The 22479-nt window shown below is 41.5% G+C and overlaps 2 protein-coding genes across 2 annotated transcripts in view; one reads left to right on the forward strand and one right to left on the reverse strand.

The window, feature by feature from the left end:
- Positions 1-15928, forward strand: part of pus10 (pseudouridine synthase 10) — a 29236-nt gene extending 13308 nt beyond the window's left edge. The window contains exons 9-18 of the mRNA XM_075464195.1: positions 1221-1285; positions 1362-1447; positions 1534-1659; positions 5787-5843; positions 6124-6200; positions 8196-8251; positions 8365-8482; positions 9457-9599; positions 10382-10481; positions 15254-15928. Of these exons, the coding sequence (XP_075320310.1) occupies positions 1221-1285; positions 1362-1447; positions 1534-1659; positions 5787-5843; positions 6124-6200; positions 8196-8251; positions 8365-8482; positions 9457-9599; positions 10382-10481; positions 15254-15292 (867 nt within the window). The 3' untranslated portion in view covers positions 15293-15928. The remainder of the gene's footprint in view (positions 1-1220; positions 1286-1361; positions 1448-1533; positions 1660-5786; positions 5844-6123; positions 6201-8195; positions 8252-8364; positions 8483-9456; positions 9600-10381; positions 10482-15253) is intronic.
- Positions 15929-17916: 1988 nt separating this feature from the next.
- The window catches only part of akt3b (v-akt murine thymoma viral oncogene homolog 3b), a 50886-nt gene continuing 46323 nt past the window's right edge, over positions 17917-22479 (reverse strand). Inside the window, exon 14 of the mRNA XM_075464196.1 lies at positions 17917-21208. Coding sequence (XP_075320311.1) covers positions 21123-21208 — 86 coding nt within the window. The 3' untranslated portion in view covers positions 17917-21122. The remainder of the gene's footprint in view (positions 21209-22479) is intronic.

Raw genomic sequence — 22479 nt, forward strand, 5'->3', positions numbered from 1 at the left:
GATAATAAGAACAGAGTGGATGTAGTGACCCTCAGATGAAGTGCTGCACTCAGCATCTTCTTTCAGAGAGCTCTGAGCAGCCTTTTTGTACACAGTCCATGGTCTCTGAACCTTCTGTACAGGTGCTGGTCATGGCCACATGGCCACATTTTTCAGGGCTTTTTTTTTTTTTTTAATTGCAAAATTTAAAAAAAAATCAAATTCTACTTGAATGACAGTGGGAGTAGATTGGTTGGACGCCTACTGTTGATGTTAAAGTTTCATATTATAATGTGATGACGACAAAGCACAAACAGCCTTTTTTTAATGAAATATTTTCTCGCAGATTGTCTCTTAAAGTTTTGATTTTCCACCAAAAAAAAATAGTCCCATTTAGGATTCTTCCCTAATAAACCTTGAAAGCCCTGGAATTTGTTGCTCCTTCTAATATTACACAAGACTGATTTGAATTGATGTGTCCAGTAGATCGCGTCATACACCAACTGCTCCCTGTACTGCTGCTGTTGGACTGCTTTGAGACCAGCTCATTCAGTTGTCGGGGCAAGTGGCCCGTGTTCTCCACTCATAGTGAAACACGAACGTTTAACAAATAATATTTAGAATTCAGCCAGTTTAAAGCAGTGGCTCAGCTGAGGTCACTGCCAAAGCCAAGTCTGGTGTCCTGAAGTGGAGCTCAGTTTCTCTTCACATTTCATTTCACTATTAACTACATAAGATATATTTTCATAACTTCTGCGGGCCATTAACATAGTTGTTATTTTTGTGACTACGTACAGATAGTTGCTTTTCATGAAAATAGAACGGCTCCAGAGAGCACACTTTGACATGACATAGTGATTTTTTTTATTATTATTTTTTTACTCTTGCCTTTATAACCATGGGAAGGGATGTCAAAAAGAAAGTCTAATTGAAGTAGAACGTACCACTGATACAATGCAGGAGTTCTCAACAGTATGTTGTTTTCCAGGAAATGAAAACTGTAAAAGAACAGCGACACAAAGACTCTGTCATTGGCAGGTCAGGTGGTGGCATCCAGGTGGCAAACATCACACATGGCATTTAGTAAAGTTGGACAGCTAATTGTAAACTTTGATTTTTTTTTTTTTTTAAAGCCAGAACAGAGTTGGGTGTACTGGTTGATAACCACAAGTTTATAGAAAAATAAATGGGTTGCCATTCTAATCTCACTATGAGCTGCTGTGTGTTGCTTCTCTCTGCAGTCTGTGTTCACTCGCATTGCTGTGATCAAAGCTCTTGAAAAAATATCTGATGCCAAGTTTTTGAAGTAAGTATGACCTCAGCATATATTATTGCTATGTTAGTTTATTTATTGACCTGTTTGTCTGTTTCTCTGTCTTCAGCCTCTACCCTTGTCCTCCCACGCAGCCCACCAGCTGCTGCATCTCTCAGAACGTCCATTGTCTCCACGTGTCCGTTTTTATAGCAGGTAATATAGAACTTTTAAGAACGTCTTTTGAATCTTTTTAAGTCCAGATAAAAAAAAAATAAAAAAAAACTTCTCTTGGTGTTCAGGGAGGTACAACAAGTTCTGCCGCAGTCTACCTCAGACTCCCTGGGTGATCGATGGAGAGAGGAGGATGGAGTCCTCGGTGGAGGAGCTGATTGCAGTGCCTATCCTGTCTGCTTTCAGAGCTGATGGTAAGTCCACACCAACTGAGGCTTAAAGCTCCGGGCTTCTGATTCATTTCAAAATGCAAAAATTCTCCTGCCTGAAACCGACCTCGGGCACCCAGGGCCAGTTCCCAGATAAACAACTCCATTTTCTTTTGTGGTACCACGGAATGAGATCCTTCCCCAAGTGGTGGAGTTCAAGTATCTCGGGGTCTTGTTCACGAGTGAGGGACGAATGGAGCAGGAGATTGACAGGCGGATCGGTGCGGCGTCTGCAGTGATGCGGGCTCTGCACCGGCCCGTCGTGGTGAAGAAGGAGCTGAGCCAGAAGGAGAAGCTCTCGATTTACCGGTCAATCTATGTTCCTACCCTCACCAATGGTCACGAGCTGTGGGTAGTGACCGAAAGAACGAGATCGCGAATACAAGCGGCCGAAATGAGTTTCCTCCGCATGGTGTCTGGGCTCTCCCTTAGAGATAGGGTGAGAAGCTCGGTCATCCGGGAGGGGCTCGGAGTAGAACCGCTGCTCCTCCGCATCCAGAGGAGTCAGATGAGGTGGCTCGGGCATCTGGTGAGAATGCCTCCTGGACGCCTCCCCGGTGAGGTGTTCCGGGCCCGTCCCACTGGGAGGAGGCCCCGGGGAAGACCCAGGACACGCTGGAGAGACTATGTCTCTCGGCTGGCCTGGGAACGCCTCGGGGTCCCCCCAGAAGAGCTGGAGGAAGTGGCCGGGGACAGGGACGTCTGGGTTTCTCTGCTCAAACTGCTGCCCCCGCGACCCGATCCCCGGAGCAGCGGAAGATAATGGATGTATGGATGGACTGTTGCTGATCTTGAATGGGATTCTTCCCTCATCATGGTGTATTCGTGGAGTGATTCCTTTGTATTAGCAGACACTTACAAAAGTTACATCTTAGACAGATGCGCGCAGGCACTACCAACATACACGCCGCAATAAACGCAGACTAGCTCTACACTATTCCGATTACAATCATAATCCGAACAAATGAATCCATTTTCATGTGTAGATAACAATTCTTGTTCGGATCAAAACGCTATTCTTATTCTAATCAGTTCAGTCCGTGTATTTCTGAAGCTAGGCTACGTCTCGAACTCAGGAGGAATTAGAGCACCATCATCACCTGTCTCTTTACGATCTAAAACGCAGATCACTATGGTAGATGAACAAGATCACGCTTGGAGAAATTTCACAAAGATAGGAAGTGCCAACATCGAACGTTTCATATTCAGTCTGTGAAAGGCAGAATAGGAAACGCTTTGTGTTGGCTCTTCAACGCAAGCGAACACATAGTCTACAACTACAACTAGCATACAGTACCTAGCTAAGTGCTGTAAACACAAACGACTCTTCTCGCGCATCACGACACTTCAGAAGCAGGTCGCTCCTGCCGAAGTTACATATGGGATTTTCAGCATACAGACCCCTGTTGGGAGCGAGACAGGCTTCATTTGCTTACCATTGACTTGTTTAACCTTTGGTAAACTCCTGAAGGCTATAATTTTAGGTGAAAATGCTACCTAGTGCCCCTTTAAGACATATGTAACCCATATGCAGGGTTTAAATTGGGGCGGAGCGCTCCGGAGCTCCGCTCCGCCTCCTCACTTCGGATGGACCGGCAAACGGAGCTCCGCTCCGCCTGCTCCAGTGTTCATATTTAAATGTTTTTTTGTTTTTTTTAATGTGATTAAATTCATTTTTCAAGTCCTCTAAAAATATTACAATTGTCAGGAAGGTTTGTCAATAATTACGCTGAAAATAAAAGCAAGTTTAGGTGAATTACAGCACTGTGCACATGCACAGAGCCATGACATCACAGTTAGCATTATTCAATCCAGCCAGGCAGGCAGTGCAACATGCGCGTCCGAGATTTTCTCATCAAGTCGTGTCATTCTGAGTGAAACGAGTTTGCAGTTGGTAGCTGTCTGTGCTGTATCTTCGTGCTAGTTAAATATCACATCAGAATGTTTAAAAAAAAAAAAGAGTTGGCTAACTGATTGAACGAATGCCTGCTGCAACGTAGCTTTGCGTATGGAAACTAGCAAACTTCTCTCTTGCTAGTGAGACAACCACCAGCCTGGATAGCGTGCTCGACTCCCAATCCTATGAGTTTGGCCAAAGTTATGAGGTCGCTAAACTTCGTTATTCGTTACAAATTAGTTATTCAAATGGAAAGGATGAGTGGTAGCCTACTTCAGCACACATGGTAAAGGGGTAAATGGCAGCCTTGGTAGGGTAGGCTTTTGAAAGACTTTTTTTTTTTTTTTTTGCTTCGCTTGTTAATAACATCAGATGGATTCAGTGCCACAATGTCTTTAGGTAGCTCAATTCTTTTTCATTCTGTACTGTAGCTCATGTTGATTTTAACTACATTCAAGTTTGTGAGCCAGTGCATAGTGGACCACCCCCACATACATTGGCATTTAACTTTCTGTTCAAACGCTTTAACTCTGACAATGAAGCGGACACTGAGGGAGTTTTTCAGTGGGTATGTTGAGGTCATTTTGGCAAAAAAACAAAAAAAAAAACAGCCATATTTAATACATTGGATTATAAATTCCTAAAACCTGTGTTTAGAATTGGTAACCATCATATTGTATGCATTTAACAGTACCACTGTCAGGAGCAGCAAAGGAGTAAGTGCAGGCCCAGCTGCTAAAAATTCTAGAAATTCATGGAGAAGATTTTTTCATGTATGAAAAGTGCAATTTTCCCAGTAATAATAAATACTTAGAATCTGATGGTGGTGGTGGTAAGTATTTGTGAAAAAGGTAAAAATTGTGAAAGGGCAGCATGAATTCTGGAAAGAAACTGCTGAAAATATTACACGGTGCACCTTTAAAGTTATGTTATTGTTGTGATATGTGCATATGAGATAAATAACTAATAAAGAACACATAATGTGAATTAACGGTGTGTTAGTAGCAGTGTATTCACATAGTAGAAATGTTTTGTGACTAGGGCTCCCCCACTTTACAAAAGCTAATTTAAACACTGCCCATATGTAACCTAAAAAACAAACAATTTGCCTATTCATGGAAAAAAAAAACTAATTTAGGAAACTTACCGCTACATGTTTCCTCAAGTTAGATGTTGAGTTTCTGCTGAAATGTGCGTTTGTTTTGGTTGACACAGAAGACACATAATGTAGCTGCTGTTTCTCACTCTTTGTAAGGTAAACATGCTTTCAGTATGAGGCCTCGTCTGCGTCTTCATTTCCCACCGTTGGTTCTGACATTTTTCATCTGTTTCTTTGTTTGTTTGCTACGACTGTAAACTGTAAAGCTAACCCGTCCCGCCGCTGAGATTGAGTATGGTCACGTGACCAGACTGCACGGCTGTGTCTGATTGGTGGAACACAGTCAGGTGGTAGAGCCTTTGGCGGAAGTCTCTCTCTCTGTCAGAATAAAACATTAAAATGAGGCGTACGCGGGGGGGATAAAAATAATGAGGCGTAGAATACCAAAGAGGTAAGAAGAAAAGTAACCAGCTCATTGTAGCCTAATGTAGCGGAGTAAGAGGACAGTTTCTGCTGCACACATCTACTCAAGGAAAAGTAAAAAGTATAGTGATTTAAAACTACTCCTAAAAGTATACCTTTTTCAAAAATTGACTCAAGTAAATGTAACGGAGTAAATGTAACTCGTTGCTACCCACCTCTGGAGGAGACGGAGCGGTTGACAGTGTGGTGCAGGGAGAAAAATCTCCTCCCAAACACCTCCAAAGCAAAGCAGGTCATCATCGATTTCAGGATGAAGAAAATGGATATCCTTCCAATATACATCAACGGGGGACGGTGGGGAAAGGGTGGTGAACTTCCACTTCCAGGGAGTCCATCTTGAGGGGGTCATGAACACCTCGGAGCTGCTAAAAAAAAGGCCCAGCAGAGACTGCACTTCCTGAGGGTCTCCCAGAGACTGCTGGTGTCCTTTTATCGGTGCTGCATTGAGAGCATGCTGACGCACTGTATAGAATAAACAGTATGTCGTATATTTTATGTGTGTGGTTCATGGGGGTAAGAGGATGTCGTAGAATGTTGCATCTGGAAATAACTGATAACAGTGATTAAACACTGAAGAAACAGAAACATCTCTTAATGTGGGACATAACATCGGCTCAATTTTTTGTGTCGCAGGATTTAATTTCTCCTCATCTGGTCGAGAGGATGTGGACGTCCGAACTCTGGGAAATGGTGAGATTCTTTAAATAGATTCATTTATTGGACGTGGGGCCATATTGCTGCACAGTTTGCATCCAACTGAATGTCCTCACCTCTGGCACAGGGTCAACAAGGGTCCAAGTTTCTGAAAACATAGCAGTTCTTTTCACATTGCTCTCCACAAATGGAAAAGTGGTTCTGAGTATTATGTTTCATTTCTGCTAATGGTTGGTCCTAAATCTTACCTGTTGAAACTTTTGTCTGACTGATGCATTTAGTGATTTGACTTTCTGTTTTTGATCTCCACTGGCAGGACGTCCATTCGCAATGGAGCTGCTGAATCCTCATAGATCCAGACTCAGCAAAGTGGAGATGAAGCAGCTACAGGAGGTGCTGAAATTCTCCATTAAATCAGTCTCTTGCTCAACTGATACTAAGCTCCTTAGCTAAATGTCTTGGCAATAACAGCCAGAACTTGTCCTTATTTTTATCAGTGCACAAGAGAGAATTTATAGAAAAGGTTCAATAGTGAGTCTTCATGAGGAAACAATAAATATCCATTTTCCTTTTTGTTTTTTTTTTCTTTTAAAATTGTACAGACGGACTACGGGAAATTTTGCACCGCTATCGATGGCTCTTACCCCGTGTCTTATCATAACTATTGTATTTTTATATACTTTAGCCTCGTCCAAAAAAGCTCATTTGCGATCATTCAGACAGTTGCAACCCTTCTTCTAACGTGTGTTTTCGTGCCGACTTCTCTCTCTTTGTTCAATTTATTTTCTGAATGCTGATTGAGTTTTCGGCACGTGACTAGTCCCGCACGGTTGCTCTGATCTTAGCTGATAACACACCAAAACGTACGTCTCAATCGGGAGAAGTGTGTTTTTCTTTTTCTTTCTCTTTCTCATTACTTGAGAAAAAACTGAAATTCCCATATCAGTCATAACATCCCATAGGAAATGTGTGGGATTCCACCGAAAACCGTGAAAAACTGAGCTCACCTTGGAGCCCTATAAGTCAGCCATATTTGATCATAGAGACATAATTCAAAATTTAAATGGGTCACGAGAGATTAAACTTTTACTGAATTCAAGGGTTTTCTGATATCTTTCACTTGACACAATGGCAGGTTAAAGTTTGTTCTGGCCAGGTCTCCTGACACTGTACTGTGATGATGTCACCCACTCATATTTCAGACGCTTCAGATTAATCAGAAAAAACTCAAACTTCTCTTGCGTCCACAATGTCTCCTGCACCTAGACGTATTACACATGGGACCATAGGCATTTTTGTCCTCTTTCACCCAATGTGACCGTCATTGTGCTGGGCCTTAAGGCTTTCTCTCAAATCGCTTCAAAGTGGAGAGAGTGAGCACCCAGGCTTCCATTGAACTTCCATTAAAAACAAGCTCTCCTTATCGCCATCAAATCTGAAAGTGAGGGGTGTTTTTAAGCTGCCATAAAAACTGCACTGTGCACTTCAGCCGTCCCTTCTGGCTCCCACGCTTCAAGGCTTTTCCAGATATGGCTTATAGTTTTCCAACAGCGACTATTTGTTTGAGGGGAAGCTGTGCTGTGTAAGAAACGTCGTTAACGTTAAGAAAAGTCGTCGGCGTAGCAACGCCTCACTGCTGCTCCTGGTTTACATCATGGCTGCCCCCATATAACATGTTTAACTGCAGCCACTGTGTTTTCTCTGCTCAGAAATAATACAATATGAGAATAACACGTCAGCTGCTGTCGAACTGAGGATTTTAAGTCCCAAATGAATTAAAGGCCTACTATGGCAGACCTGACTTTCCCAAAGATTTTTATATTCTGTAAAATACCAACAGGAAAGCCACTTAAGGCAGATTTTCCAAATAAGATCATCTTCTTATTAAAGGAACCCTAACCCTAACCCCTGTTACTTCACAGAAATATGAAGCAGAATGACACTTTGTCTGATTTTCAAAATAAAGCCGATTTTACTAAAAGGATGATACCGACAAGAGAGAAACACTTTGAAAGTAAAAGCCTATGATACTTAAAGTAATATACCAACAAGAAGGACTCTTGAATCTGACTTTCAAAAGCTAAACTTCTACCATTAGGAATTACTTAAAAGAATAGATCAACAGGAAGAACTCTTTAGTGTAACTTTCAAAATACAAACCTGTATTTTGCCAAGAGGAATGCCTCTTAAGTGAGATTTTGAAACTTAGACTTAAAAACCAAAAGTAAAGCATTTTAAGCCTAAAATTCAAATAAGGTTGAACATACAAGGACTTTCTACCACTATGTTACATGTCAAAATAAAAACATATTGATATTATATTAATATTAATGACATTTATATGACAGTATTAATGTCCTCATGTTTACTGCAACTTCTTCGTTTTAGACAATAAACGAGTCCTCAGAGAAAATCCGAGTGAGAGACCTGCAGATTGTTACCAGGTGAGTGCTTCTGAAACTGAGACCAAACTTCTCCATCATCAATGGAAATCTCCACCAGTGAGTAAGTATTACATGTAGCTGAAGTGCTCTATTCTGTGTGTGATGGACTGCAGAGAGGCCATGTGTCGGATGAAGGAGGGAGAGGAGGAGAAGACAAAGTCTTACACGGCGCTCGTCTGGACCCAGAGGCCCATCGAGAGAGAAGACATCACCTTCATTGATGACATTAAGGTCCGTACATCTCACACATCTGTCTGGTGTTGCATTCTTTGATGTGGGTCCAGTAGTCTTACGGTAAATGTGTAGAATAAGAGGCGCTTTCTGAATCTGATGACAATCATGTTGCCAGGACACTTCTGTATGTCGACTGGAGAAGCCCAGAGTCGAATGGCCTGCCTTTTAAGGCGGTAGCATGGTTGCCGCGTCTGTCACGGCGGTGTCGCACCGTGATGTCAAAATGACGTTTCAGGCCTGGCGCTTCCCTTGAACAGACGGCGCAGCGCGTTGTCGTGCACCAGTCGATTTTTGTTACTTGGCGGCGCCGAGCACAACGAACCGGATGGACCGATGTGAGACCAGGCTCAGTCAGGAGGTGCGTTTGTACAGACAGCTGTATGAAACTGCAGTGAAACAGCACAGGGAGCACGTAAACTCCCAAAACTGCTGCACAGAGATGGGCAGAACTTTGGGGAAAGAGGGAGAGTTCTGTAAGAATATGTGGAAGAAGCTACGGGACAGATACGTGAAGGAAAAGAAGAGGGCAGAGACTCTGTTGATGCCGGGGGCTTCAGACCTTCACCTCTATTGACTGAATTAAAAAATTAAAATGATCTGAAAACTGCAGCAGTATCATTAATTACAGTATTCTTGCTCTTGACAGCGGCATTGTTTTCTTCTCCACTTTCGTGGTTGTAGAGTAGAGGTAACCTTCACGTAGCAGCGCCACCTCTGTGACGGAGAAAATTGCAACTACTGGCGCATCGACTTGCGCCACTATATAGGGTCCTATGGCGGGCACGAACTCGTGACGTCATCAACACCGCTCGCGCTAGCAGATGCGGCAACCATGCTAGAGCCTTAAGTTGGTCGACATCTGGCTGTGCCTGAGTACAAGCAGCACTCGGGAACCAAGATTCTGTAACAGAATAAACTGTTAATAACTATAATAATAAACAGAAATAACTGTTGTTTGTCTGTCTTGCCAGGATCTGACTCTTGACCAAAAGACTCCTCTGAGGGTTTTGCATCGGCGGGCATTAGCCATACGACAGCGAGTCATCCACAGCATGAACACCCGCTTCCTGGACTCTCATCACTTCTACCTGGGACTAAAGACGCAGGCGGGGACGTATCCTCACCATAGATTTGACTTCTTCCTTTTTTGTGTGAAAGTGATGACTCCACCAATGAACCGAAGACCGTTTCAGGTTCCAACCTCGGTTCTTTATCGGTTCCCTTATTGATTCTCATTTGGAGAAAAAGGACAACAAACCGGTCGATTAGCATCAACTTTGTTTAGTTTAGAAGTAACACGAGTCATGACCTTACAAACCCAACAACGGTGGGGTCCACATTCGTGACATTATAGGCAGTGTTTGTTAGTTAGTTACCTGCAGTGTTAGCCGAGGACATGCTAACGTTGCTAACGTTGCTGGGTTCAGATTCACCAACGTTAGTCCGGAGCGGATCGAAAACGCGACATTCATTCATAGTTATTGCATGTTGGTAGTATTTCCTCCCTTTGGTGAAATATTCACTTTGCAAGTTGCCCTGTTGTCGTCATTTTTAGGGATGTGTAATCAAACTTTCGAGCGTTTGTACCGCTTGGGCGCCATGTTTACTGTTGGTTGCTGGCTGCGCTGGACTCGCCACGCAACGTTGCGTGGTGACGTCATTCGCGCCCACTGGAATCGATAAGGGAATCGTTTGCAAAATCGCCAAACAATTCCAAGGAATTGAAACACTGGGAACCGGTTCTCAACAAGAATCGGTTCTCGATTCCCATCCCTAGTCATTGTTAACGTCTGCTTGTTGCTTTGATCTTCCTTCAGTTCCTGCTGTCGAGCTTTGGTAAATGTGTGAAACATGATGTGGAAAAGAAAAGCAAAACTTCTTAATGCTCAGAAACAGCTACATAAAAGAGTTTGTCCATGGAGACTTTGGCCGCACCACACCAAACCTGTGCTGGCTGCTGAAGACGGACACAGACATCCTGGAGCTGGATGTGGAGGTGGGAGCAATGCAACACCAACATTCCTTCAGCTCTTTTATTTTGGAGGGGAAAAAAATATAAAGATAAAAGATATGACACAAAGCTTTTCTGCTTTCTAAGACCTACCTAAAAAAAATCTGTACTGTAACACCATTCAAAGGATATCTGTTGGAACAGGGAAACACGAGTTAATGACCACAATAATGTCACATATACATAAAGAGAGTAAAGTGAGGAAAGGTGTGACAGATGAGGCCCCCCAGCAGTCTGGGCTTATAGCAGCTTAACTATGGGATGTTTCAGGATCACCTGAGCCATCCCTAACTATAAGCTTTATCAAAAAGGAAAGTTTTAAGCCTGGTCTTAAAAGTGGAAAGGGTGTCTGCTTCCCGGACATTTACTGGCAGCTTATTCCACAATAGAGGGGCCTGATAACTGAAGGCTCTGCCTCCCATTCTACTTTTAGAAACTCTGGGAACCTCAAGTAAACCTGCAGTTTGGGAACGAAGTGCTCTGTTAGGAAAATATCTTACAATGAGATCTTTAAGATTTGATGGAGCTCGGTCATTAAGAGCTTTATATGTGAGGAGAAGAATCTTATATTCTATTCTGAATTTAACAGGGAGCCAATGAAGAGAAGCTAAAACTGGAGAAATATGATCTCTGCTGTTAGTTCTCATCAGAACTCTGGCTGCAGCATTTTGGATCAACTGAAGGCTTTTCAGAGAATATGTGGGACAGCCCAATAATAAAGAATTACAGTAGTCCAATCTTGAAGTAACAGATGCATGGACTAGTTTTTCTGCATCACTCTGAGACAAGATGTTCCTGATTTTAACAATATTACGAAGATGAAAGAAGGCAGACCTAGAAACCTGTTTTATATGCGAGTCAAATGATAAGTTCTGGTCAAAAATAACTCCAAGGTTCCTCACTGTAGAACTAGAAGCCAAGGAAATACCATCTAGAGTAACTATATAGCTAGACAATTTCTCCCTGAAACGCTCAGGTCCAAAGATAACGACTTCAGTTTTGTCTGAATTTAGAAGCAGACAGTTCTGAGTCATCCAGGTCTTTATGTCTTTAAGACATGCTTGTAGTCTGACCAACCTATTGGGTTCATCTGGTTTTATAGATAAGTACAACTGGGTATCATCAGCATAGCAATGGAAATTTATGCCATGCTGTCTAATAATGTTACCTAATGGAAGCATGTATAAAGTGAAAAGAATCGGTCTAAGCACAGAACCCTGGGGAACTCCATGACTTACTCTGGTGTGTGAGGAAGATTCTTCATTTACAAGAACAAACTGAAATCTATCAGATAAATATGACTTAAACCAGCCTAATGCAGTTCCTTTAATCCCAATAACATGTTCAAGTCTGTGTAATAAGACACTGCGATCGACCGTATCAAATGCAGCACTGAGATCCAACAGGACAAGCACAGACACAAGTCCGCTATCAGAGGCTAAGAGGAGATCATTGGTAACTTTCAGCAGTGCAGTTTCTGTGCTATGATGCACTCTGAATCCTGACTGAAACTCTTCAAACAGATTATTTCTGTGTAAGTGATCACAAAGCTGAGCTGCAACTATTTTTTCAAGAACTTTAGACATAAAAGGGAGATTGGATATAGGTCTATAATGAGCCAACACTTCTGAATCAAGAGTAGGTTTTTTAAGTAAAGGTTTAATTACAGCAACCTCAAAAGGCTGAGGTACATATCCTGTCAACAAAGACAGATTGATCAAATCCAATATGGAAGTGTCAATTAATGGGAAAACCTTGAACAGTCTGGTTGGGATTGGGTCTAAAACACAAGTTGATGGTTTAGAAGAGACTATTGCTGTTGTTAGTTCAGAGAGATCAACTGGGCAGAAGCCGTCTAAATATAAATCAGGTTCTAAAGATACTTCTAAAGCTGCTGTACTTGATGATACATCAGTGATAATAGTGGGAAGGACTCCATCAATCTTCTCTCTGATAGAAACTATTTTATTGATGAAGAAGCTCATGAAATCATCACTGCTGAGAGTTAAAGGAATACCTGGCTCAGCAGAGCTCAGACTCTTAGTCAGACTGGCTACAGTGCTGAAGAGAAACCTGGGATTATTCTTATTCTCTTCTATCAATGATGAATAATAAGCAGTTCTAGCTTTACGAAGGGCTTTCTTATACATTGTTAAACTATCTTTCCAGATTAACTGAGACTCTTCTAAATTAGAGGAACGCCACTGTCTCTCCAGCTTTCTTGCAGTCTGCTTTAAAGCACGCAGCTGTGAATTATACCAAGGAGCCAACCTCTTCTGACTGATTACCTTCCTTTTCAGAGGGGCAACATTGTCCAGTGCTGTACGCATTGAAACTATAGTGCTGTCAACAAGAGAGTCAAGTGCTGCTGGAGTAAAGTTTAGGTAGTCGTCCTCTGTCATATCTGCACATGGCAGTGAAGAAAAGGATGATGGAATTAATTCTTTAAATCTGGTTACAGCATCCTCTGATAGACACCTTCTATATGTAAATTTCTTCTCAGAAACTGTATAGTCAAGTAATGTAAACTCAAAGGTTATCAGAAAATGGTCAGATAAGACAGAGTTATGAGGGAACACTGTTAACTGTTCACTCTCAATGCCATAAGTCAGCACAAGATCAAGGGTGTGATTAAGGCAGTGAGTCAGTCTGTGAACACTGAGAAAATCCAATAGAGTCCAATATAGAATTAAAGTTCATATTCAGGCTGTCATTTTCAACATCTACATGAATATTAAAGTCACCCACTACAATGACTTTATCTGTACTCAGCACTAACTGGGATAAAAACTCTGAGAATTCAGACAGAAACTCAGAATAAGGGGCAGGTGGACGATACACAACAACTAACACAAGAGGTTTCTGGGATTTCCACTTTGCGTGGGAAAAACTGAGAATCAGATATTCAAAAGAGCTAAAACTAATCTTGGGACTGATGAGTAACCCTGATCTGAAAATAGCTGCCACTCCTCCTCCTCTGCCTGTGGTTCGAGGAACGTGAACATTTAAACAGTCAGAGGGAGTTGCTTCATTAATGCTAACATGATGCTAACATGATGCTAACATGATCCTCCTGCTGCAGCCAGGTTTCTGTAAGACCAAATACATCAACATGATGATCACAAATCAACTCATTCACTACCAGAGACTTCGCAAGGAGAGATCTGATATTCAGCAGACCACATTTAATAGTTTGATGTTTTTGTTCAATTAAAGTTTTTGTTTTAAGTTTTTTTTTTTGCACAAGAGGATTTGCTCCTTTTGTGTTAATTGATGCGATTTCACTCATGAAAAGCACACATTCTTCATCAGCCAGGTTTATTTTTTCTTTTTAATTTCCATAGTCTTTGCTCTGTGGCAAGACGCATCATCCCGACAACGACTTCTACCTCACCAAACCCCCTTTCTACAGATGGAATGAGAAGAATATTAAAAATGTCCATGTCTGCCTGTGCAGTTATTGTAGAGACACTGAGTAACATCTCCCACCAGTCCTTGACACAAAATGCATCTCCTTATTATAAAGGATTGTGGAAATGAGCTTTTTTCTTTAGGTAGTCATTTATTATGTATCCCTCCATCCCTGCATCACATTAAAGGGTCCCCCTCATTACTTTTCATCATCAAACTGCAGGTTTGTCACTAAATATCACTCCCATTGAGTCCACGGCTGCTTCTCTTGAACCCTCTGTAACCCTGTCAAGATTTTGATGTCTGCTCTGTATGCAAATCCATTTTCTTTCAGCTAATTTCTGATGTTGTCATGAGCATGAACACGTTTCCCTCCAATTGTTTTTCATTTTTGTTGTTGTTCGTTTTTTATATTTTCAAGGCATATGGCTGTTTCTCTTTTAGCCTTTTAGCTTGTAGCTGCTCCAAAGTTGAGACCGATTTGAATATGCACACACGATGTTGAACTTCAGTGGCTTAATTTACACAAGTGCAAAATATTTGTTATTGTGAAGCGAGCCAAAAAAGAATAACACAGAACTTGAGTTCATCTCCAACAAGGTGGGTCCTTTGCTTTGTGGCGCCACCTTTTGCAGAAATGACAGTTGGCATTGGCATTCTCAATTGTGACCCCACGTCCCTGTCTCGAAGCATGTTTTTCCTCAAGAATAATCCTTAATTTTCCTCCATCCATTATTTCCTTCGTTCTGACCCATTTCCCAGTCCCTGCCGATACAAAAACATCCCCACAGCATCATGCTGCCACCACCTTCACTCACTGGTTTTGGGCTGATGAGGTGTTGGTTTTGTGCCAGATAGTGTTCATCTTTATGGCCAAAAACTTTAGTTTTAGTTCGATCGGACTGGAGTCTCCCACATGCCTTTTGTCAAACTGTAAACATGTTTTCTTGATTTTTTTTTTTTTTTCATAGATGGTTGTTTTTTTTCCCTCTGTGAAACCCAGCTCTGTGGAGTATATGGCTTACAGGGCCGTTATGGAGAGGTAGCCACTCTGCTGTGGAGCTCTCCAGCTCCCTCAGGGTTACTTTTGGTCTTTTTGTTGCCTCTCTAATTAATTTGGGTTGTTGGTCGTCTCTTGGCAGCTTTGTTATGGTGCCATGTTCTTTCCATTGTGATCATCTGTAGATGTTTTTAGAGTCTTCAGCTATACGCTCCCCTGGTGCCCTGAAACAAATATTAACAGATCTCTGAGGTCACACCGTAGTGCTCTACTGGGATTTTTTTCTTTTCTTTTATTAGACCAATAATGCATTCCTGCATGCTGATTCCAACTGTTTCTGTCTCAGTCAGTGGACGTGGACTGGCCTCCGGTCATACCAGAGTGAACAACACACCGACACTGGCCTCATGTTGGACCGAGAAGCCTCAGGCAGCTTTAGGTGGACGAGTTCAGTCCGATGTCGACACTGATCTATGGGACACGTTTAGGGAAGGTAAACCATGAGCTCTAAACATCTTGTCAGTATTGCTGGGAAGCTATGTGCAGCCTTGTTTGTTTTGGTTCTGGATTTGCTTTTCAGTTTCATCACAGGTCAAATGGGAATGTTAAGTTTGAAAACGGCGGTAGAACTTAGCAGTATCCTTGTTCTGTTGGGACTTATTTCCACCATTTTTGTAACCGTAACCTTAAAAACCTTTATTAAGAGTTTACCATCTATCAGTCTTTGCACATACTACAATGCTCGTATTTTTATTTTGAATAAAAAGCAGGTAAAGTTTGTCCTGAGCATCGTGGCAGAGTTGAGTCATCCAGGAGCTTCAGAATATGCTAAATATTTGAAGTTGAATCAAAGTGGTTGAAATTTGTCACTACCAGCATGTCATCCCAGATTCCTTTTTTCTACTGTAAACATATTTTTCATTACTTTGGTTTACTTTAGCCAACTTGTAAAATGTTTGTACTGTACTTTGTTTTTCTGGGTCGGCTCAAAAATGTATAAAGTATTACACCAAATCATGAACTGAATGTCTCTTATTAACTCACACGTTTACCAAATGCTCTTGGGGGCCATCGACCCTGTATTTGGATATTTAACTTTGCAGGGGGCCAGGCTTTTGTACATGTAGTGTTTAGGTCAAGACCTTAGAAAGGCAGTAGCACACATTTAAAGGGATAGTTCGCCTCTTTTGACATGAAGCTGTATGACATCCCATATTAGCAATATAATTTATGAACATAGACTTACCCCCTGCTGCGTCCTGTGAGCCGAGTTCCAGCTGAGTTTTGGCGTCCACGAAGGTAGTCCGGCTAGTTGGCTGGGGTTTAAAAAATAAAGCGTTTTGCTTCTCAAAACAATATGCGTTGAAAAGAGTAATACATTTGCATAACAAAATCGTTCTCGATGAAAAAGTCAGACCTCACATCGCTTGGCGCTATTTTTGCCTCCCTTGATATCAATGTGTCCAATGTAAACTGTGCAGACCGAAGAGCAGACCGAGCAGTCCCCTGCTTCCGAGCAGTAAACACTGTAACAGGTGCGGCTATCGCTAGGTGGCTAGACGCATTGATATCAACGGAGGCAAAAATAGCGCCAAGCGATGTGAGGTCTGACTTTTTCATCGAGAACGATTTTGTGATGCAAATGTATTACTCTTTTCAACGCATATTGTTTTGAGAAGCAAAACGCTTTATTTTTCAAGCCCCAGCCAACTAGCCGGACTACCTTCGTGGATGCCAAAACTCAGCTGGAACTCTGCTCACAGGACGCAGCGGGGGGTAAGTCCATGTTCATAAATGATATTGCTAATATGGGATGTCATACAGCTTCATGTCAAAAGAGGCGAACTATCCCTTTAATGATGCACCCATTTGACCTATTCTACAGCCTGCTGCGGTGTGTGTCTGGATCTGTTGGAATACGGTCTATATTTAAAGATTATAGCTTTGAGGTTATGCTGAGGGAGTCCTCCCTAATTATTCCATCCACCTTCAGCTATCGGTCAGTTAGCAGCTAAACAGCCACGGTGCTTGATGCTACCACCACCAACGCTCGGTTCAGTGTTCGCTGGGTTGAATACTTCTCCACACATTGGAGCAAATATACCATTCCTGTCTCATTTGATCCAAGACCCTGAATCCAAACTGCAAAGTTGAATTCAGCCCTTGGTTGTTGATTTTGAAGCAGGCATCTTTCTGAGGTGGCAGCCTCTTGGAACATGGCAATGTAAAAGCCACCTGACTGTAAAGAGTAATACTGCCCTTCCAACAGCTTTCAGTCCATAGCAGACCAATGTAAAGGTAAGTTCTGGGATGTTTTGGACCATCTGGACCCATTTCCTCTTGAGTATGACAGTTTGCCAGGGTATGGAAGAAGTTCCCACTAAGTTTTCCAACTGTGTGAAATGCAGATCTCAGTCTGGTATTTAGAAAAGGATCAAAGAGATTTTTCCAACCTGTGTAAATCAACAATCCACTTTCTCAGATCTGGAGCGATCTCTTTGGACTTACCTGTCGTACAGCACAGATTAATCCTGAGTGCTGTAGACCATCTTTTTTTCATCTACAGAAAGCTCCCAGCAGCACTGAATCATTGTCACTAACCAGAAACACATTTTGGAACTTTCAGCACCGCGGGGTGAACTGTCTTAAAGGGTGATTGGATATTTCAAGTCTAAATGTGTTGTTTGTTCTACATTATTAATCTTTAGGTTAAAAGAAAAAAAAGCCCTAAAAACATCCAATCTTGTGCCTTCATTTCCTTTCTGTGTCTGTGACACTAAGTGCTTTAACACTACATGTTTTAGTCTCCAGAGCTACACAGTTCTTTCTTCTGCAGTCGCACAGCGATGGACGCAGCGAAAGGTTCGGTGTCTCGCCGAAGGACACTTCCACATGTCTACAAGTCAGTCAAGACTTAGACACAGCCCGAATTCATTTGGTCTTTCAACTGCTCTGCTCTGGGGGGCCAAAAGCATCCCAAATAACAGCCATAACAGCAGAAACCCTGAAATTGATTTATTTAATTCAAAATAAATACTACCACAGCAATGCAAGTCCACTTTTGTGTTCCTGCTCTAATGTTTTGGTAAGAAAAAAAATATAAAAGAAAAAAAAAAAGAACTTCAGTTAATAATGCATCCATCATTATAATCATCATCTTTCAGTCAACTTTTAAGAGATGTCTTTAAAAAAAAAAACATCCAAGGTAACATATGTAAAACATTATGGTACAAAAAGGTGGGAAAAAGGAGCAATGAATGGTGGAATTAATCTAATGAAACCAGCACTGCAAAAGAAAGAGTAACTCTGCCATGGTCCTACTTTCAGTAGCCCCCCCCCTCACTGATGGAGGAAGGGAGACAGACAGAAACTGAAGATGTGGACGCCACAGTTCTACTCATGTCCACGCAGAGATTTCAGGAACCGATCGTTTTCAGGGACCACAGTGACATAAGGAAGATTAGGGTGGGGTTTCTCCGTGGAAATATCCTTCATTAGCAATAGTGTGTCAAGTTAGCAACTTAAAAAGTGATCAGTGGTTGATTCTAGTCCTTATATATTGTTTTATATATATATACACGTTTTTGAATGAGTGTGATTCCATCTTTCATTGGCAAGCTCCTCCTAACACCCCCTCCCCCAAAGAACAGAACAGAAAAAAGGCATTGCATAAATATAGAAAGAAGTTTGGGGTGGCTCAACTTGTCCTAGCAGTACTCACAGTTTTCATGGGTGTCTTAACACCTCAAGTTTTCTTGTGGTCTGTTACTTGATTAGTAAGTGATAATTCTGTGACACTCATGTTTGATGCAAAAAATTTGGGAAAATTCTAATTTCTTCAAATTGCTGGAGCAAAACCCCAGTCTCTGGAGCTGGATGTCCTAATTCTGCCAGTCACTATGATCAATTGACCTTTCTTAATGGTTTTGCATTGTGTATGAATTTCTCTGCTGAATTCAGACTGAACAGCGACTCCTGCTGGCTTCAGCACTGTCTGCTCTCAGGGTTCCTGCAGTAAACCTTTCCAAATAAGTCAGCTTTTCAGTCACTGCTTCATTTGTTTTAGTCATACTTCTCTGCTCTATATCTTTGCGTCTTTACATTAGCAATATTCTACAACAGTATTATCAGAAAGGCTATTGGAAAACATCTCAACTTTTCAATCGTCCTAGACCTTAACAGGAACCCTAATTACGTTCATGTCAGCAGTATTCTCCATGAACAAATCAAATCTCAATATTTTTCCAAGTTAAAATGGCTAGTTAACAATTATGGGAAGATTGTGATTTAATTTTGATCTAGCCAGTGAATTTACAGCACAGGGACACTTTATATTCACTACAAACTCGTCGAGTTTTTCTAGATAAATCAAAGATCTTCAGCTTTTTAAGTCCTGTCCCTCAAGTGCAACTATCAGGCCAGTAGTTGGTTAGACTCAAAGTTTGTTCCACTTGGTAGACTGCAAGTAGTGGGAACAAGAGAAAATGAGATCCAATGCAGGATCAGTGGGACCCTTACCTACCACTCTACATGACCACCAGAATCTTAAATATCAGGAACTGAGTGGATCTGGGGAACTTTTCTAGTCCATGTGGCTTTTTGCACCCTTGTTCTATTTAGTGATTGCTTCCAATTTTCAGTTTCCCCACACAGACGGTATTAAACCAGAGGTCATGAGTGAGTCATCTGTTCACAACGTAACAAAACTAGGATATCTGTTTTGATGGATATCCTTCACAAAGGCTGCATGCAAACAAAGCAGTGGCTATTACTGGGGATACTGAGACCATGTCCTGTTCAGTTGTCTGGCAATTTGCAGCCATTGTACAAAGTAGTTATTTCACAAGTTGATTTCAGTGTTTTTAGACAGGTTTTAGGGAAATAAATACATATATAAAAGACTTCAAATTATAGCAGCATTTCATCAACCTCAAAATTCATAGAAAAAATGATGACAAGGATTTACATACAGAAGGTGCTGCAGCAGAACTGAAACACAGAAATTGGGAAAAAAAAAAAAAAATCATTGGCCTTGGTGGGAGCAGGGTTTAACTAAGATGGAGGCGTGTGTTCACCAGCAGGTGCATCACCCGACAGAGCTGCTGAGAAACACACACCTGCACCTGCAGCTGCAGCTCTGATGTTTGTGTTTTCAGACAACACCACATCCCAATCTGTTGGGGCTCAACTGTCAACTTCAGTCTGACCGTTACGGACAACTTTGAAGTTTAAATATGCGTTTTGTAAATCCATACGTACTTGCGACATCTCTGTGTAAACATCCATTCCTTTAGTCCTATCGCGGTGCTGAGAGAAAGAAGGTGAGAGCAGAGAAGACCTAGTTTTCCTGCTGGCTGTGGAACGTTTGAACGGTTAGTGTCTGGTTGACATGGTTGTGCTGTGTGGCGCTTGAATGAACTGTGCTATTTCAAGCAGTTTAGTGTTTTAGAATAAGGAAAATGAAAATAAAGTGACACAGCAAGGTGGTCATTTTCTCTCTCTCCCTCTAGTTTTTTTCTTTTTTTAACCTGTAGACTTTTTTTTTTTTTTATCATTGAGGAATGTTTACTGCCATGGCAATTTTATGAGGAAGATATATTGTTTTATTTTAAATGCATGAACCATGAGTCATGCACTTACTAAGCTATGAATGACCTTTAACAACCAAAAACTTTCCCACCCTCTCTCTAAATACATTTAAAAAGAAAAAAACAAAACAAAACACACCTTGTTCGTAACAATATGAAACATCTGCACACATAAGGCAACATTTTTGGTTTCTTGTTTCCTAAAAAGCAACTCTTCCAAATCAAGGGCAGACAGTCAAAAAGAAGAAGAAGAAGAAGAAAAAGGTCACAAACAAAAAAGATTATTGCAAAATGGGTCAACAAATCAATACTGAGGGACAAACAAAACAAAAGCAAACAAAAACATTGCCTTCTGCAGTAAACAGTGCTGAAAATATGAAAAAAAAAAAAAGAAAACTTTTTGTGTGTGTGGAGTGTAGGGGGGAGGGGGCACCAGCTTGAGTCTATCCCACTGTGCAAAAACCTCTTTTTAAGTCCCTAAAAAGACTTGTCATCATCTGCGAGGTGGCAGACAAGAAGAAAACGCAGGGAGAATATTTTTTGTTTGTTTTGTTCTCAAGAATGGCTACGTGTTTTCCTCAAAATGGCCACGAAATGGGACAATACTGGTTGGCTGGGCCGGTGTGCTCATTCCCGCCCGCTGGCTGAGTAAGAGAACTGTGGAAAATGAGGCCTTCGCTCATTGTCTGCTGCGTCCATTCCATCTTCATCATCTGTGGAGAGAAAACACACAGATACCTCAGAGCCAAAACACATCAATCAGCTGGCTGACGTTTCCCTGGAATATTCCTTTCACATGTAAACAGGTATGAAGGTCTGGTTGCATACTTTCCCGTTAGCTGTACTTACGGTTCAATGCTAATTTTATACTAAGAAACGGGCTACTGCCTCTGGCTGTGTCACATCAGTTGTGATCTTAAATAGAAAAATAAAACACAATATGCCTGTTGCACTTTGTTCTGAAACAAAGTGGGCGAGACTTCATCTGTTCACCACTTGTCCCTTATACATCTACCATTAATCCTTTAGCTTCCCATCACCACTGTTCGACTTATTTTGATGTAATGTATCAGAACTGATGCATTTTCTTGGGTTTTGATTAAGTTTATTAAAGTTGTGGGATTTGATTGAAATGAGGTTGCTGGGTAAATTGACCTTTTGGGAATAGAAGTATAAAGCTGAACAGGTGTGAATTTAATTGTTTATGGGAAGTTAGATTTTAGGCTCTGGGGGACTTAAGAGGTGATGCATTTTGAATGCGGTTGGCCGCTACATATAGTCTTTTCAATGCTGGGAGATTTTCCTAAGAGTGTACCAGAAACAAATGACTCACCTTAAAGAAGTTTAAAGGTCTACCTTCCATCTTTCTTGACACTTGGGCTAGACTACTTCACACTCATTACATTTACAAATCTGCTGATTTGCACCTAAATCTAAACCATCAAAGCCATATTTGAAATGTATTTGTATGTTTGATACCACTATCATACTGCTCATATGTAGGTGTAGATGGTATTCCTAAGAGCTTGAACTTGTCCAGTTGCACCTCTCATCTGAAAGACTGATCGTTTCAGATTTAAAAGGCAAAGCTAATGAAAAATCATTCACACTTGAAGAGTAATTGAGGTCACGTGTGCGTCACTTGACCATTCTGTTGGTCGTTCAGGTCGCTGTCATGTGTGAGTCGTTTACTTCTCTTAGCAAACATCCAAAGTGTGAGTGGTTATAAGCTGCCTATGGAGAGGCAAAGCTGACCTGGAAATGTTTAGCAGGTGATACCTCCTTGGTTTGAAGTTCATTTTCCCCACAGTTTAACAAAGATGGCTTCCTCAACACCTCTGCGTGTCTCTTATCCTTGAGATGTATTTACTGACATGTTTATACGTGGTCTGACCCGCTGACGTCCAGAGATTCTACAGTTGTGTTCTCACATGCCACTGCTCCATAATATCTCCAGAACATTTCAGGACTCCAGTGAGTGTGT

Source organism: Odontesthes bonariensis, chromosome 4, assembly GCF_027942865.1.
Source record: "Odontesthes bonariensis isolate fOdoBon6 chromosome 4, fOdoBon6.hap1, whole genome shotgun sequence".
Lineage (NCBI taxonomy): Eukaryota > Metazoa > Chordata > Actinopteri > Atheriniformes > Atherinopsidae > Odontesthes > Odontesthes bonariensis.